This window comes from Ictidomys tridecemlineatus, chromosome 2 (assembly GCF_052094955.1).
Source record: "Ictidomys tridecemlineatus isolate mIctTri1 chromosome 2, mIctTri1.hap1, whole genome shotgun sequence".
Classification (NCBI taxonomy): Eukaryota; Metazoa; Chordata; class Mammalia; order Rodentia; family Sciuridae; genus Ictidomys; species Ictidomys tridecemlineatus.
Window position 1 is genome coordinate 44,234,462 of NC_135478.1, and position 18,978 is coordinate 44,253,439.

General features: G+C 41.6%; 1 protein-coding gene across 6 annotated transcripts in view; it reads left to right on the forward strand.

The window, feature by feature from the left end:
* Positions 1-14,596, forward strand: part of Il17rd (interleukin 17 receptor D) — a 66,236-nt gene extending 51,640 nt beyond the window's left edge. For 2 of the 6 annotated variants that reach the window (XM_021731273.3, XM_078038364.1), the window contains exons 8-13: positions 984-1,049; positions 2,149-2,203; positions 2,699-2,809; positions 3,767-3,951; positions 6,527-7,492; positions 8,624-14,596. In XM_021731273.3, the coding sequence (XP_021586948.3) occupies positions 984-1,049; positions 2,149-2,203; positions 2,699-2,809; positions 3,767-3,951; positions 6,527-7,492; positions 8,624-8,794 (1,554 nt within the window). In that variant the 3' untranslated portion in view covers positions 8,795-14,596. The remainder of the gene's footprint in view (positions 1-983; positions 1,050-2,148; positions 2,204-2,698; positions 2,810-3,766; positions 3,952-6,526; positions 7,493-8,623) is intronic. The other 4 variants (XR_013434447.1, XM_078038362.1, XM_005317229.4 and 1 more) reach the window with 4 other exon arrangements.
* The last annotated feature ends 4,382 nt before the right edge of the window (positions 14,597-18,978 follow it).

An 18,978-nucleotide genomic window follows, 5' to 3' on the forward strand; every position in this document is an offset into this window, starting at 1 on the left:
TTTAGTACTGGTTATATCTTAGGCCATCTTCCCTTCATCCCTTATTTCCTACTTGTCTACACCTTGACCGGTTCTAGTAGTGATATGATCTATAAAAAGTATTGCTAAGGAATCAAAAGAATTAGTATTTTTAGTTTGTTTTTCTATGTTTTGAACATTCATCAAGTGCTCATTGTGTGGCAAACGATGATCTTTCCACTCCATGAATCTTGAGCACTCTTTGAAACATAGGCTACTGTAATCCCCATTTACACATGGGGAATCTGAGACTCAGGGAGGTCACCTAGCTTGATCAAAGCCACACCACTGATAAGGAGGGAAACTAGAACTAGAAGCAAGCCATTAGCAGTCTACTGGCCCCTGGTTCTACCTACAGGCTAAAGTAATCAAAATCTTAAACCAAGATCAAAGTGATCAGAGTGATCAGAGAAGTGGGAAACATTTCTGAAAGCTCACAGGATTGCCAGATTGCCCACTCAAGGACCAAGAGAGGTTATTGGTCATGGTGGCCAAACACTGTCCCTTCCTACACATGCCCCTGCACTTGTCGGGTTCTGACTTAGTTCTGCTCTCTTGCTAGTTCTCACCTCTATCATTGACCTTTGACTTTCTGCCCAGGTTAAAATTGTGGCAAATGAAATAACATGCAAACCTAGACTCTAGTATCTTTTCCTTTCCCTTTTTAAGTAGAGTGTACTAGAGGGTATTTGAACTTTTTTTGGGGGGGCCTTCAGATGAAATATTCCTGCTGAGGGCACCACCAGCTAAGGATAGAATATGACAGGGGTCCAGGGCTTTTTACCTTTTACCCAGATGTGAAGTTCAGATAACATGAGTCAGATAAGTGCAGCTGCTTTCTGACCTAATTGTACCATCTGAAAGTATGACTGGTGGCAAGTTTCCTTCAGCTCTGGGGGAGAGAAGAGTCTCTGATGCCCTTTTCCAAGAAGTGAGTTTTTAAAGTGTTGGTTGCTTCTTTACAGGAACAAAATACAGAGACAACCAGCTGCCTCCTTCAAAATGTTTCTCCAGGGGATTATATAATTGAGGTATGTATAACTATAGAAAGCCCTATTATTAATTCTACAGGATGTAGTTCATGTACAGTTTTAACTTTATGGTACTAATATTTCAAGCCATTGAAGGTGAGCACAGTTATATTTTTACATGGTTCTTATGCTTTTTAAAAAAGTTTATATATAATTGATATCTGATCTTTTCATTAAAGAGTTCAAGTATGTATTTTTATGTAACCACATAGTCCACATAACTATGATATAAAATTTCTATATAATATTCTTTCATGCTACAAAGATATATTTTTAAAAGTTTAGCTTTAAAAATGTTTTGTTTTGGGGTGTAGCACAGTGGTAGAGCACATGCCTAGCATGTGCCAGGGTCTGTGTTTGAGGCACAGCACTGCAAAAAAGAAAGAAAGAAAGTTTTATTTTATTCCTAAACAGCAAAACAAAAGTTAGTCCTTTTATATCTGCCTATATTGCTCTAGGATTTCCATCGCTGTTCTCAACAGACACTATTTCAAAGAGTATGTAAATGATATGTTTCTTTTCTTTTTTAAGATTCCTTTTCCAGTATCAAATTGGTACTGTAAGAATTGAGGTAAAAGTAAATTAACAATTTGTTCATTGCCGTATGATTCAAAGACAATCAGCGTGTCCTAACATTTTGGTAGAAAGACCTACTTATTGCATTCCTCAGTAGCAGTGTGTGTTTTGGGCCAGACACACCTTCTTAAAGTATTCACGCAGGCCCAGTAAAATCAGTGTAGGATGCCAGTTTAATAGAAAATTGTTAGATTGTGGGATTCACTCACTGAATTTCTTCAGTGAATAAGCAGCCTTTTTAATCATGACAGGAAATTGGATGGTTAGAGGTTTGAGTCGGCAAAGCAGAGATGAACCCTGATGCCTAGTCTTAGCTTGGTAAATGATTACAGGCCAGTAGCTCTCTCTCTCCCTCAACTATTCTTTTCTACTTGTGCTCCTACCCCCCCATCACACTTGCACACCAATGGAATAATGAATCAATTCACTCTTGTATTGTGTCTCACCCCGCTACCTGCTAGACACAATTTGTTGAGGTGCTATCACTTTTTAAAAAAATAATACAGTGTCCTCTGTTTTGCAGCTGGTAGATGATACCAATACAACAAGAAAAGTGATGCATTATGCCTTAAAGCCAGGTAAGAATTGTTGTGTTTGAAATTTGGGCTCTAGACTACTGTAGACTTAAGGTATCTAATACTTTCTATATTTTATGGTTTACAAAAACAAAACAAAATGCAACACCTCCCTCTTAAATGATATTCCATCAAATGTGAGTTTCCTTCCACCTTCATGTTGATGCCTGGAAGATCAAAGCCAGTGTGGTATCTGTCACTGGAACTAAATAAATAGTCACTTGTCCTTGGGAGAAAAGTGGTGGGAGAAGAGGTTTTCTTAGGCGAAGTTCCCATTCAGAGCTATTTACTGTCTCAGTAGACTCAACTGTTGAATTATTTTCTACAACCCTTTAAAAATGAACCATTGAATCATTTTATAATCACTACAACTAGAGATAAATGGTTTTGGGGTCCTAGAACCTGTGGGGCAGCTTAATGTTTATAAGAAAAAAGTTATTTATCTTTAAACCTGTTATGCTGCTCAAGTTTAAAATCCTTCCGTTTGAAATTTCTCAGTGCATTCTCCCTGGGCTGGGCCTATCAGAGCTGTGGCCATCACAGTGCCACTGGTTGTCATATCTGCGTTTGCAACGCTCTTCACTGTGATGTGCCGCAAGAAGCAACAAGGTATATCTTCGTATCTTTCCACCTCCCCACCCAGGGGGCAGGTCAGGGGTCAGAGCCAACAGAGAGGGAGGTTAGGAATACCTGGTTCTTCCAGGTGGGTGTCTGGGAAACCTTAGCTCCTAGTCAGTCCCTGGCTTCTCTAGTTCCCAGAATTAAAATAGTTGAGTAAAATCTCAGGAGCCATTAAAAGGATAGGCACAATTCAATTCTCAAACTAAATTTAAGAGCATGAAGGAAGTCTGATGCAGGAATAAGGATAGAGGAAGGACCTGATCGTTTATAAAAATCAGGTGTCATGTGAAACCCTTTTTAGGAGCTGGAAATAATCTATACTTTGGTTTAGATGGGGGTTACACAGATGACACTTATATTAAAATTCATCAAGGTGTACACTGAAGAATTGTGCACTTTTAGCTGGGCATGGTGCATGCCTGTATTCCTAGATACTGAGGAAACTTAGGTAGAGATGCTTTAGCCCAGGAGTTGGAAGCCAGTCTGGGCCTGTGAGACACCCCCCCCCCCCACCCATAAGAGAGAGAGAGAGAGAGAGAGAGAGAGAGAGAGAGAGATATGTGTGTATTTTACCTTTGTAAATTATACTTCAATAAAACTTTTTTAAGGTCAACTCTGCCAATGCTTAATTTGTCTAGCAGGTACACTTGATTTTAGGAGCCAGTTCTGGGCACTTCACTGACCAGAATGGACCCTGTAGCATTTCCTGGCTTGTCCAAGGTCAGTTTCAGATTAGGAACAGTTTTTGATCTTTTGATGCTCCATTGCAGAAATCTACTGTCCCATTCAGTGATGATCCAAGGGTCTGATGGAGTCGTGGGATTAGGACTCTCTAGGTAGACATGTCAACTGTTCTTTCTTGAGGATGTTGTTGAGTTCCAGATCATATGGAACAAGATGAGGCTTTGTTCATAGGTACCAACCCTGTCTTCTTTCCCAATTTAGAAAATATATATTCACATTTAGATGAAGAGAGCTCTGAGTCCTCCACATATACTGCAGCACTCCCCAGGGAGAGGCTCAGGCCGCGGCCGAAGGTCTTCCTGTGCTATTCCAGTAAAGATGGCCAGAATCACATGAACGTTGTCCAGTGTTTTGCCTACTTCCTCCAGGACTTCTGTGGTTGTGAGGTGCGGAATCTAAAGACTATTCTTTTACTGCGGGCAGGACACATGGTTTGTACTCCCTCTTTGCTGCCTCTCTCTTCTAGGTCTGCCCTTAATTTATGGCATAGTTTCCAAACTGGAGACAGTCTTGCTTTGATCTTTCAGTCTGTCTTTCCCATCATCAGCACTAATGTTTCTTTTTTTCTTTTTTTAATTTTTTAGTTATAGGTGGACACAATGTCTTTATTTTAATATTTATGTGTGCTGAGGATTGAACCCAGTGAATGCTAGGCAAGCACTCTACCTCTGAGCCACAACCCCAGCCCAGCACTCTCATGCCTAAAACCCTTGAGTGGCACCCACCTGGAAGGAAGTTTTATGAGCACTAAAAAAATCATGGGCTTGCTATGGGACTATGTAACTGGAGTGGGACATCCCACTCAGGGGTCACTCAAGACATTGGTGAGCATGTGCTGGGCATGAGAGAGTTTGCTGAGAAGGGGAATGGAAAATGGGACTGATGTGGGAAGGGATCTTGCGGGACTAGGGAGGAATGTTTAACAAAGTGCTCCTGAGTTTTGATGATTGACTGGTACAGAGTCATGGAAAGGGAGAAACTGGTGATGTAGGAGAAGGCAGTAGCTGCAGACAGGCAGTGGAAAGGGAGGAATCCATAAAATAGTGATATGTCAAATGCTTGATTGCTCAGTTTTTTAGCAATTTTTGAGTTAACTATGAATACTTAGCTTTTCTATAATGCCATAGTTTTGATTTTTAGAGTAACTCTCAAGTGAAAACCACACCCTGTTTCTTAAAAATGCAATAATTGTACAGTAATTGTGTAGCTAGAAGTCATTTGTACTCTGAAAATGCCTGTCAGCCTGGTCTTCAGATTATCTCCATGTGGTAAGGCTGCCCTCTGCTGTCAATTAAACGAATCTAAAGGCTGGTCTAGTCTCCTGGCCTTAAGCACCTGCTGGAAAAACAACTGCAAAATCTAGCCAGTGGCACATGCTATCTTCAGATACCGCAAACATATCTAATGTATTTTTACCCAGACTTTTTTTGAACTCACATATACAATTTTGCATTTTGGGCAGATTGGAATGGTTTACTTCAGTCTCTTCATAATTTTCTACATTATTAGCAATTCTATGTAAACTGAAATTTTAAATAGTCACATAATCCATAGTATTGATGTACTACTCCTGTAATCCCAGCAACTTGGGAGGCTGAGTTAGGAGGATGGTAAGTTCAAGGCCAGCCTCAGCAACATAACAAGACCCTGTCTTAAAATAAAAAAGGACTGAGAATGTAGCTCAGTGGTGAAGTGCTCTGGGTTCAATCCCCAAAGTGTTGTGTGTGTTTACCATAAATGAGTTCATATATATTATTAAACTTCTCAGTAGTTAAGTACTGCCCCATTTCTGATGATTTCCCCAGAATAAATGCCTGGAAATGGAATTGCTGAGTCAAAGATAGGAATTTTTAAAAATTTGCTTGGTGTATTTTCCAAGTTAGCTTTAGCATGTATAATGTCAGCAAGAATTAAGGAAAGTATAAGACAGTTAAGGATTATTTTCAGTAAGTGGATGGATGTTGGGGCTTTCTTTTCTTTGGTAATATTTTACAGCAGAGGAAGATAACAAGGCCATTTGTGAGTGCCCATTCCTTCTAAAACATTGTATCTGCTATGTTTGGTCATAGTCATTGAGAATTTGTTTTTAAACTTAGAAGGAATCATTCATACCAACACAATTGTCAAGACATGTTGTCAGCAGAATCAGATGAAAGTGGTCAAAGGTTAAACCCTCTGAGGGGTCACACATACCTGATTTTCATTCCCTTGTCAGGGATACACCACCACCACCAACCTCCCTACCAAAGATCATACCCCAGAGGCCTTCTTGATCATAAGCCTTGTAGAGATGTGACACTGTAGATCTCTATGAAGCTGTGAAGAAAGGTGCTTGTTATTCTGGAGTGAGTTAACCAGAACATAACCAGTTGTGTTGTTTTATCAGTTCACCATCCTCTTCTCTGGCATTGACCAAACAACATGGCTGAATCCAGGTTGGTAAGAGTTACCATTACCAGAGAAATCCTCTTGGCCATCCATGTTCTCTGGATGCATGACTTTGGCATATAGGCCGGAGCCCCATTTCCAGCACAGTTGGCTCACTCATCCTCCTCTTGAGTCTAGTCTGTTAGCCTTCTTTCCAGGATCTGCTCCTTGACAGTCTCTCTTATAATCCAGTATCAGTCCCTTCATACTCTGTGCTCTGCACCATACTGTGGGTTCCTTGAGGCCATACTTGTGATGACTTAAGACCAGCTGGTAAATGCTCAGTGCTTCCATCTTCTCACTTCTGGGGTGCCAGTGGTAATGACCTTACATAATACTAAAATGAGTTGATGGATAGCAAGCCCTTTCAGAGGGCCTAGTGTGTGAGTCTCACTGTAGAACCTCAGCTGTTTGTCTGCAACACAGCCTGCCCATAGCTGTGCTTATAGATGATGTGACCTCCTCTACATTCACCATCTTGTTACTCCTGTCTCCTGTGGAGTAGATGAAGGAGCTGCCTTGTTTTCTTTCCAGGTGACACTAGACCTATGGGAAGATTTTAGTCTCTGTAGAGAAGGACAGAGAGAATGGGTCATACAGAAGATCCATGAGTCCCAGTTCATCATCGTGGTGTGTTCCAAAGGAATGAAGTACTTTGTGGAAAAGAAGAACTACAAACACAAAGGAGGTGGCCGAGGCTCAGGCAAAGGGGAGCTCTTCCTGGTGGCAGTGGCGGCTATTGCTGAAAAGCTCCGCCAGGCAAAGCAGAGTTCATCTGCTGCCCTCAGTAAGTTCATCGCTGTCTACTTTGATTATTCCTGTGAAGGTGATGTCCCCTGCATCCTGGACCTGAGTACTAAATACAAACTCATGGACAACCTTCCCCAGCTCTGCTCCCACCTGCACTCCGGAGACCATAGCCTCCAGGAATCAGGACAGCACCTGGGACACAGCAGCAGAAGGAACTACTTTCGGAGCAAGTCTGGACGTTCCCTGTATGTCGCCATTTGCAACATGCACCAGTTTATTGACGAGGAGCCCGACTGGTTCGAGAAGCAGTTCCTACCCTTCCATGCTCCCCTCCTGCGTTACCGGGAGCCTGTCCTGGAGAAGTTTGACTCAGGCTTGGTTTTAAATGACGTCATCTGCAAACCAGGACCAGAAAGTGATTTCTGCCTAAAGGCTGATGCTGCCGTTCTTGGGGCCACTGGGCCTGCCGACTTGCACCCGCACCCCGAGAGTCAGCACGTGTGCCTGGACCAAGACCCCGAGGCCCCGTCCCAGGAGAGTGGCTCCACACTGCAGCCCTTGCTGCATGCTGTGAAAGCAGGCAGCCCCTCAGACATGCCGCGGGACTCTGGCATCTACGATTCATCTGTGCCCTCGTCTGAGCTGTCTCTGCCTCTGATGGAAGGACTCTCAACAGACCAGACAGAAACTTCTTCCCTGACAGAGAGCTTGTCCTCTTCCTCCGGGCTGGGTAAGGTGCTATTGATTCAGGTTTGTGTTACACACTTTTGCAACATTTCTAAAGTAGGTCAAAGTGTTTTTCTAATTTTGGTGCTGACTTATTGGACAATTAAACCTAAAGGAAATAATATGGTTTCTTTGGTAGACTGGATTTATCCAAGTAATGTGAATATTTGATCTGCAGAAATACTGATACTAAATTATGGTAAGCTGCCTAGACCCCACAAGGGGGGTTATATAGCATATGGTATGTGTATTATATTGTCTTCTTGAAATCCAGAAACATTGGAATACCAAAATACATTGTCTGCCAGGGGGTTGGGTAAGGGTTTATGGGACTGTGTCTTTGTTGGAACCTGTGGTATTTATTGCCCCCCTTCCTTTCCATTGTCTTTATTTTAATTTTAATTTTTTTCATATCAAAAACTTAAATGAACCCAGAGGCACTTTACCACTGAACTACATCCCCAGCCTTTTAAAAAATATTTATTTTTTAGTTATAGGTGGACACAATACCTTTATTTTTATGTGGTGCTGAGGATCAAACCCAGTTCCTCACACATGCTAGGTGAATGCTCTACCTCTGAGCCACAATCCCAGCCCAATCCCCAGCCTTTTTTATATTTTATTTTGAGACAGAGTCTTGCTAAGTTGTTGAGGGTCTTGCCAAATTGCTGAGGCTGACCTTGAACTTGAGATCTCTCTTGCCTCAGCCTCTAAGTGCTGGGATCACAGGAGTATGCCACCACTCCAGGCTTTTCCATTGCCTTTAAAATCACATCTGTTGGACTAGAGGTTCATTGGAGCAATACTTTTTCCCTTCTAGCTCAGTATAGGGCCCTAAGTGGGAGGGCTCTGTAGGAGGGCCCACTTCCCCCAGGGAACCCCAGGATATTATCTCATGCTCCTTACCATGCCTGTAACTAGTTGGAATTATGTATAGAAACCCTTGACCCTCAAGGAAGGTATCTTCCTTCTTCAGGGTAAGGGAACTGGAATCTGTTAAGAAGATAATAGTGCTACATCTTGAACTGATTCTGATTCCTGCATCATTTGTGCAAAACCTGTACTCCAAATGCAGTTCCAACCATATCTTTGTATGGGCGCCAGGTTCAGTGAAATGCAATGACTGTGTGGATCTGTCCTCTTTTCTTTCCTTAGGTGAGGAGGATCCTCCTACCCTCCCTTCTAAGCTCCTTGCCTCTGGAGTGTGCAAAACAGAACTTGGTTGCTGCAGCTACACTGATGAACTCCACGCGGTTGCCCCTTTGTAACAAAACAGAAGAGTCTAAGCATTGCCACTTTAGCTGCCACCACTCTCTGGTACCATAGCTCATCTCTGGTCACATGGCCTTCTTGCAGCTGAGGGCTCATAAAAGGATATTTGGAGTGAAATTCTGGCCAGTACTTGCTCCTGCTGCCCCAGCCCTCTACCAAATATGTTGGCAAAGTCTCCAATTTTCCAAGACCATGTGGAACTCTGAAAGGCATGTCCATGGGGTCTGACAAGACCTTGCTATATTAGGTCAGTTTTTGGATCAGAGCCTATTCTGAAAGGTAGAGAGGAAACAGTTAAAAAGAAACAGGATAATACTCACAATGACCATTCAGACTTCACTGAGCGCCATAAACAAACTTTGCTCTTCACTGTTAATTACTTTGATTTGAAATGATCTGTGGAAAAAGCACTTGTAATATCATTATTGCCACAGAAATCAAGTGCCATTCTCTCTGGAATCTGTTGTATTGCAAATGATGTCCTATCCATTTTTGATGTGGAACTTACGATGTCAGGGGTATTACGTTAAATAAGTTTTGAGTCAATGTCAAAAGAAGTGACTGAATATCCAGTCACCTTTTAAAAAGTCTTTATGTATTGCTGGGTGACATGGCTGGTTGATGGGGGGGCCATAAAGCAGGCTGACTTTAAAGCTGAGTGACATGGCTGGTTGATGAGGGGGCCATAAAGCAGAGTCGTCTTATAATCTAAGTAGGCATCATGTGGAGGCCAGAGCTGCCTATTAAGTTTCCCTGGGTTACACTTACTGAGCTGTAGCTCAGATGATGGTGTCTGGACATTTATTTTAAGAGACTGTTACCCAACTGGGCTGTATTTTTGAAAGTTATAGTTCATGCTTCATTTTGGCCTTTTGGTCTAAACTTGAATCATAAATATTAGGGATCAGAATTTGCAAAAACACAACAGTGTGTGGAGCTGATCTCCTCAACTGGTTTTGATTGATGACAAGTTTCCTTTTAAGAAAGTAGAAATGAAGGGACTGTCACAGAAGTTATTGTTACATTTTTATGAATGACTCCTCTACACAATCTCTGTTCCCAAAGGGAAAATGTTTGTTCATATCCTGTTTGTTGATTTGCATGTGTGTGATGATGTGTTAGTCTCCTCTCTGGAAACCCTTGCCCTCCCCATGCCCTGGCACAGGTATGAGCATCTCTCTACACCTTTTTCACCGGAGGCCATTGGATTTTGGCAGTCCATTTTCTCATCATTTAGTCTAGGGATTGTGGCTTTCCTTCATCAGATAGGACCAACATTGGTAAGTGGGATGGGGCAGAACTTTATCTTTCAAGCATGTGCTTGTCAGGTAGGGAAGGGAAGGCTTGCAGTTCTGCTGGAAAGAGGTTTGTGTGTATTTTGGACTCAAATGTACTATTCTCTGCTCTGGAAAGGCAGCTGGCAGCTTCTTGGGATAATGTGCTCATCTGTTCTCTGGCATCAAGTTTCCTGCAGCTGCTCTGAGGGAGAGACAGTGAGCTGCAAGACTGTCTCCCCATGAAACTGGCTTCTTGGTAGAGATGTTCTGTGTGGAATCTAAGCCAAGCACAGAGCTCCTGCCCAAGTAAAATTGCCCTGCTGTTTTCATTGTCCACATACATTCTGTGAAGGAGATCAGTGGGTCCAAACTTGCTAACATGAAAATTCACTTGGAACGTTACCAGAGAGATTTCTTATTTAGACTAAGAGATGTTTCATGCTCCCAAAGGAACCTAGGAGCTGCTTTTACAATAGACATTCAGCTTCACATACGAAATAGGCATCTCTGAGAAAGTGGCCCTAGGGACAGTTTGGAGCATTCAGAGGAGTATTAATTGAGGTCCAAGGGCGGGGGCAGAGAGTTCAATACATGAACTCACTTGTTACAAAAATGGAACGGACAGAAAGGATGCTAGTCCAAAAATCAGGTGATGTTTTTTAGTTTCCTGAACTATTGTTTCTGATTCACAGATTCTAAAATGCCAAGTAATAAAACTACAGTACGATTGCCTAATTCAGAATAAGTTGAGAAGTCTGTCTTCCTAATTTTGTTTCATTAGTTTCACTCTTTTGTTTTCTCCCATCCCCACATCATGCTAGGAATGGGAATAGTTGTGTTGTAGATTAAGGCAAAACATCTGTTCTAAGTAGAGTTGCAGTTTTTGACTAACTACCTGTCTGACAGTGGAAATGATAAAATGGGATTAAAAAAAAATCTGCCAACTTGCTAATTTTAGATATCGGGGAAACAAGAATTAGATTATAGTGATGCGCTCAGTGAAAGGTCTTGATCTGAGAGTAAGAGGCTTTTATGGGTAAGTTATTGCCCTCTGCAAGGGAGACCAGTGTTCACCCCAGGACTCTAGAAAACCAAGAATACCAAAGGTAGAAAGCTAGTCATTCTCCTTAATTCACCGATGTCCCACAGAAAGAATTTAGTATATGATGCAGTCAGCTTTGCCAAGAGAGTGATCAGGGAGGTTAAAACCCAGGTAATTGTGTGTTCTTCTCTGAGAAGTTGGCTCCAAGTAATTGGGACTATATTCATGGACCAGGCCTAGCTACACTGGGTGCAGAACTCCTCCAGAGGATCAATACTTGGGCCTTTGAAACACAAGGATCTTGAAAGAATCAGAAGTCATTCCAGTCCAGTCCTGGGTACTGAGTTAGGGACTCAGCCAGGTAACAGTATTTTGAGACAAAAATGAGATTGGGTCATAAAGTCATGAGATAAAGCTTTTGGTTGATTCGTTATTAACTAAAAACAGTCCCAGATCAGAGGTTTAAAAAAAATTGTCCTTACCAATGATGACATCAATCATTAGAATCAATGTGTAGTAGGTTACGGAGATTTAAGTTCCTGCATGTATGTTTGTTAAAGTTCTCTCTTGCTATTCTATAAACACAAGATACTTTGGTTTTGTTTTTTACCAACATTCAGTCTCAGGTTACCTGACGTACATGCAAACAGGAAGGCTAGTCCTCCAAAACTGTAGATTAACATGATTTTAAGAGTTTTTTTTTTTTTTTTCAGAGGTGACATTTTTTTCCTTTATAAGAAACTAAAGTGGCAGGGATGCTATTTTATCCCTGGAGAAGAAATGGCATACCCTCTTTCTCAAAGAAAGAACATTCTGTAGTCCCTGGCTACCTCAAAACTAATTTGGCTCTCTTAAGAAGAGACATTACTCTCTTTATTGGAGAGAGATGGGCAGTGCCAATGTGAAGGTTACTAGTCTTTTCTGTTGTTGAAGACATCTATTCTTAGCAGATCCTGTACCTTCAGGGGCACCAGTGTAGTCAGGTATAAGCAAATCAGCTGTGTGATAACAAATGGCAACAACACACCTTCTCTTTGTCAGAGTGACAATAAGGCATGGTGGGGACTGTGGCAAATTGAAGAACTTCTGTCCTACCTACAGGGAGAGGCTGCTCCAGTTGATTGTGGACATGAAGTGTTTCCCAATCTTCCCATTTCTCAAGAGAAGCTGAAAATTTCTTTCTTTTAATATTGGCAACTAAAATTTTAAAATATTTAAATTCAAGACCAACAGAACATACAGATGGACCTAATTTGGCTCCCTGGCTGCCAGTTTGTGATTTCTGCTTTATAAGATTTGAAATGAACATCACCCATGGTAGTTACAAATAAACCATGCCACTAATGCTAAATCCAGCCAGTAGCTGGATTATTTCTTTCCCCTAACTCTCCTTCAAAGAAATTTGAGGTGATTCTGAATGTATTTTTGTAAGGTTTTAATGCTGCTTTACATTTAATTTCAAGTTCAGATTTATTGTCTTCCAATTTAAGAAACAGAATGTTTTGAACAATTTCACTTAAACTCCACAACCCCTAGGGCTCATGTGTAATCCTTTTTTAGACGGTGTGCAAATCTGAACTTAGACCAAGACCTAATTAGAAAAACAGGCATATGTGGGTAATAAGGCAAAGAATCTCCTAGTGTCCACTACAGCCAGGTATGCATTACCTTCTGTTTTAAATGATCTGTGTATTGACTCTTGGCTGTGTGAAACTGTGGACGGAGAAAAGCTTTTCCTGATGTTGAGATACAGGGGAGACCCTGTGGGTGTTGGGTCGCCCTTGCTGTTTCCCCTCCTTCCCAGGCACAGGGTGAAAGTAAACAAAAGAAAATCTGTAAGCCAATAGCTTTGATTCCCATTTCAGGCCTCAAGGGCTAGAAGAAAGTTTAGATTATCTCACATGTTCCCTCCCTGGTGTCAAGACAGGGGCTGCACTGAATTATTCCAGACATATGGCTGCAGATGAGATTGTGGATTTTTAGTAAAAGAGATTCTGTAACCTACCCTGCTGATCAGATAGTTTTTTGTATGTTCTTCCTTATAGAAATGCAAACCAGCTTTCTTTTGTTGAGGGTGTAGTGGAGAAAGAACAGCTGGTCACCTTCCGTGTATCTGAAAACCACAGTGAAGTCATCCCCCTGGTGTTTTTATTTCAGTGGTAAATAATCCCACCCAGTTAAACCATTCTTCACAGCTCCTGTTTTCCAAAGGCTTAATAATTTTCACTGCTCTTTAGTTCTCAGTTTCACACTTGTTTTAGTTGCTCAAACAGAACATTGGTGACTTCTTCATATTGGTGCCTTGTGATGGCCAAGCTCAGGGTGGGATTATAGGAAAATATATATGTGCCCAGTGCCTCTTAGCATGTAGAAATAGAATGGCACTTTTAAAAAATGGTGTGTTGCTTACATTCATTCTAAGAATCAGTAGGCTACCACTCCCCTCTCCTCCTGCCCTTGGTAATGGTCCTATTTTGTGGTTTATTTTCCTTCCTAAGGGCAAACATTTGGTGCTTACTTCTGATGTGTTGATTGTCGTTCCTGAATTTCAGGATACTCTTTTAGACCAACTCTTACCTTCTGAGTGGCAGCTACCCTACCCTCCCAATTTGTGATTCTATTTTTGCATATCTTTACCTTTATTTGGTGACTCATAATATCACTACATGGTACAGACTTCAGTTTAACCACTGGTGAGATGATGTAGCAGTTTAGTTGCTAAGTGCCACCTTCCCGTTGTCATCTGGGGACTAATTTGCAGACACCTTTGAATCCTCCAATGAGGACCTCTGGGGAATTTTGGCCAATTGTCTTCTCTCCTGCTCTTTGGTTCCTCTCCAGAATTCCATGGGAACCACAGACACCTCAAGGACTTCTTCTGCATTCCAGGGGGCTAGCGCCATGGCTCTCCGTTGACCAACCACTGTGTTTTGCACAATCAGAAGACTGACAAAAACAAACTATTCCTGTTGTACATCTCACATTTATATTATATAAAATTCCAGTCAAGAAGATTCAAAGGAGCAGTTTTCTGTTTGTATATGATGTGGACATAAGTGAATGCTGCAACTTGTAGACAAAAAATTGCCATTGGATGACACTAACATGCTCATCTGTTATTTAAAAAGTTTTATTTCTCTCATGATGCTTTTTTGCATGGTGAATCTGGACAGCAGCAAAAGCTTCTGTAATGAACTGTGTTCATTTAGAGTAGGTAACTATGATTTTCACTGTTAGTTAAATTTTTTTTTTTTCCCACTGCAAAAACTCCCTTTTCCTATGTTCTAGGAGGAAAGCCTGTGGAACACCAGTGGTCATTAATGTCATTGTTTTTATTTCATCTTTAAGTTTATCTTTGGTGGAATAATGAGCACTGACAGACTGTAGCAGTGTGCTGTAATTTTACATTGAAAATGTTAGTGAAATGTTTGATTTGTGTATAACTCTGTAAATAAGTGATAGTAGACCACAGCTGACATTTGCAAAATGGTTTTGTACCTTAGAATTTATGCATCAAATAAAATGTTTTTGTTTTAAGACTGTAGTGGTTTGTTATTTAGAATACCTGTCCTGTTTCCTAGCTAGCTGAGGCTCCTGGCAGTTTTTGGAGGGTTCTGCCTCAGGAAGAGGAGGTGAGTGGGTCAGTATTTCTTGCCCTTTAAAGAAGAGAAACCCACCACCTTGGACCACTTACATCCCCCAGCAGGCACTGGCGTTTCACCTATCTGTGTCAGGAGGCCTTCCTGCTACAATACTGTTTCTTACAGAAGAAATCTGACTCTCAGAACAAATGGATTCGTTTTCAGAAGTTTGAAAACAAGACACTAGAATTTGGGAGCCACACACAAATTAGAAAAAGAGATGTCTGCTCATTCTTCCAGGAGTCATTCTTTCACCTTCTACACACTCTTTATGCTCTGCAAGGTAACTTCTTGTTGCCCATCAACTTCAGGTTCAGGTCCCAGCCTGGCTGCCGTTGCTGTGACCCCAAGACTGTAAGATTATGTGAGAGTCTACTCCTTGATTTTCTACCTATAAATGGGCCAAACTCCCTACTTCAGAGGGTGGTGAATTAAACGGTGATATGCTGTAGCACATGTCAGTGTTCAGAAAATGGGCAAATGTCCTCAAGTGGGTGTGAAGAAATAGTATACACAGAATACAAGCCTTTGAGCCATTCCCTGAAAAAGACATGTTTTACATTTTGGGTTTTCGGAACACACTAACTTTTACTAAATGGATTTTCCCATTCACCTATCCCTTCTCATATTCCCTTGAGATTGTGTGGTGCCGAGGTTCTGCAACCTGTCCTCAAGGGAAATAGAAAGAGAGGATAATATAAACCAGCTTTGAGCAAAGCACAGTGGGTCACTGAGAGGAAGAAATCCCAAGTTCTTGCCCCTCACCTTGGCACTTCCTTAATTTTTCCTATTCATAGTGGCCTAGGGTGCTGCTGCTTGTTTTACCTATTGATTTCTTCTTTCCTTTGGTCTTTGTCATTTCTCTTAGGAGTCTGAATTTGAGTGCCACGTGCTTGACATGCGTGATCATGATAGCATTTATCTTCATAGCTATTTTTGAGGTGGGTAATCTTCTATGTCCATTTTGTAAACAAGGAAACAGGCTTGGAAAGGCTGTCAGATTTCATGGCTGGCTAGTGGCAGAGCCCACCTAGACTACTTCACATGGCCCCTTGGTATAGGTCTAGCTATTCAGATAGAGATGGACTTCATAATGTCTTTGTGGTCAAGGGCAACAGAGAGCCTCCTCATAAGGTGGCCAGTAGAGAGAAAGCGCTAATGGACCATTTTGGGTATTGGCAAAGCTAGTTCCTGGGCCAACTACTCATGCCTTTTCTCACCTCCACTTGATATAGAAAGAAATGTTTGAGATCCCAAACTCCAGAAATTGGATAGCTTTACCAAGGGCACAACCAAGGGGTTGGCAGCCCTGGGGTTGAAACATCTGAGGGAAGCATTGTCTGTCGTTCCTTATCAATAGTCCCTCAATAGAGTTTAAGAGAAAGGAAAAGTCTCCAGTAGCAATTATAGTGACTTGGTTTCTTTCTCAATCCAAATGTTGAGAGTAAATCTGGTTCAGAATTTAAGCAAGTGGATCTCAATCTGAAGAACCTCAGGCCAGTGCTACAAATGACTTCCTCTTCTTTCATTAAAATAAGTTACAGCTTGTACTTTACTATTAATGGAGGAAACATGGATAGCATGAGAAGTCCTAATTATTACCACAGTGTTAGAAAGTTGGAGTTTGTTGTTACAGTTGCCTTAGGGTTCTTATAGTTCTAACATCTGTGGGGACTTGCCACTGTTTTTGCCTTTGTGTGGCAATGCTAACTTTTTTTTTTTGGTGGTGCTGGGCATTGAACTCGAGGCCATGCCAAGTATGTGCTCTACCACTGAGCTACATCCCCTGCCTCAGGAAATGTCAACTTTGGAGGAAGCAAAGCCCAGCTTTCCTTTACAGGCTTAAATTACAGGAGGAGAAAAGTAGGTGGAGGAGGGAGGAAACTATATTTTTGCTGTCCTTGGCATATTGGGTCATCAATAACATGTCTGTGTTTTAGCCCAACCCTGGCTTATTCTGTCCTCACTGCCCACAGGAACAAAATCAGAAGCAGCTCAAGAAAAAGGAGACGTAGAGGATGCAGTGAAGGAAGATGATGGACACAAATACTGCTTAAGCACTCTTATAGTAAGATTATATTTAAATGGGCTCTTTGGGATTAAGGGAAAGTTTAATGCAAGTGTTGTGCATTTAGCCCCCTGGCTTCTTTCTGGTGAGGATGTTACGCCACATTTTACATTTATGGATGATATGACCTTCTTACAGCCTTTATTCCACAATGTGTGCTGGGGACACAGGACACAGTAATGGACAAGGCACACACACATACAATCACTGCCTCCTGATTCCAGTTCCTCCAATGTATGGAACTGTGAGCAAAATGCTTAAATGCTCTATAGGATGGAGAATAACCCACCACATGGGATTATTGTGAGGATTAAATGAACTGGGATACAGAGAACACCCAAGGCTGTACTCAGTAAGTGCTAGGCACCTGTTAAGTAGTAGCTGCTAACTGTTCTGTGAAGAGGAGACCTTGGATTCTTTGGGGACTTATGGAGATGGGCTCCATGCCCACAAAGAGCTTGAATCCTGAGACTTTTCCAGGGACAAAATAAAATCATCTCTATCCACCCCTGGCTGTTTTGTAGTGGTCTAGGGTGAAGGTGGGAGGTGAGGTTTGAAGGGGGAAAAATTAAACTTGGAATGAACTCTGGGGTTCTTAATAGTTGACCACATATACTGTGGCAGTTGACCATGTTCCTAGAGGTTTGCAGTGGTTCCATTCATCTGCTCCTTTTCTCCTTGTCACCTTTTAGCCTTGATGGGGATACATTTTTCTGGACTTGTTGCAAGATCCCAGGGGCAGGCAGATAACCACACCCAGCTCTGCATATGAACTAAGGCAGGGATTCTCAAAGAAATTATTAGTGAAAAATTAGGGGAATTTTTTTTTTTCTCCTAGGGTGAAATAGCTTTGCCTGTCTTTTCTATTCTTGCTTTTCAAAAACTCCGGGGAGTGGGCAGGAGTCAGCTTCAAGGCAAACCCAGGCCAGGCCAAAAGGAACTTGTAAGAAAGGAAGGCAGGGCTTGGGATTGTAGCTCAGTGGTAGAGCATTTGCCTAGCACATGTGAGGCAATGGGTTTGATCCTCAGCACCACATGAAAATAAATAAATACAATAAAGGTATTGTGTCCACCTACAACTAAAAAAATATATATTTTTTTAAAAATGAAGGAAGGCAGGAGCGTGCCTGTTCACCAAATGCAAATGCAGGCAGATCCTTCCTTTGATTTTATGCCACTGAAGTTAGGTATATTTAAAGATCTTTCACACAAATGCAAACTGTGTATTATTGATAAGATGATTACTGTTAGCATTATTAGCATTGTGATTAAAGTGTGGGCTTGATCTTTGGCATCCTGAACTCAGATCTTAGTCTTCCATTTTCTGTGTGACCCTGTTTAGGACTTTAAAGTTTCCCTATGGAAAGCCTAACAGAGCTCTTGTGAGACTTGAATGTAAGGTCAGGTGGCACAGAACCTGGCACACAGTGAGTCCTATATCTGTGGATGTGGGCACCAAGTGACAGGTTAAAAGATGTACAGTTAATGGGACTTTCCCACGAATGTCTCCATGGGTCCTGGGTACCTGGTGGGCTAGCAAACTAAAGTGGACCTTCCGTCTCTTAGAGGTCTCAATTCAGCTGGCCTGCAGCAGAGAGGAACACTTGATCAGATGTCACTTCCTGCTTGAAACTACAAATGACCCTGGAGGTGAACACCAAAGCTCATAATCCTGCCACAGGTGTCACTATCTTCAAGGGTGGGGACTACACTAAGCAGGTGTTATTTCATCAATGTGCTGCTCCACACCTTTCAGATTTTTTAAATGATTGGAGGAGGAGCGTTGGTGCAGGGTACTGCTATAGGCAGAAGGTTGAGTATCTCTCCCAGGAATTCCACTTCTAGGGTTGTATCTTTTACAACCAGTAACCAGAAATGTGTGTCAAAGTTTATTGTGCAAAGATTTTCATCACCAAGCTTGATCCTGATGATGAGAAATGAGGAACAAAGCAAGTGCCCTCAAAGATTGATTTTTATAAGAGGGTACTGTCATATGACAAACCAAGCAGACTTTAACAGTCATGTTGTAGAAGAACAGTTCATGACAGAAGAAAAGGCTCATAACATATTACATGAAATATAAAGGACACAAATTAACAGTGGTTATCTCTGGGTAGTGATTGTGGTTCCATCTTACTTCTTTATACCTCTTGGAATTTTTTTTTTTTTTTTTGTGGTGCTGGGGTTTGAACCCAAGACTTTATGCATGC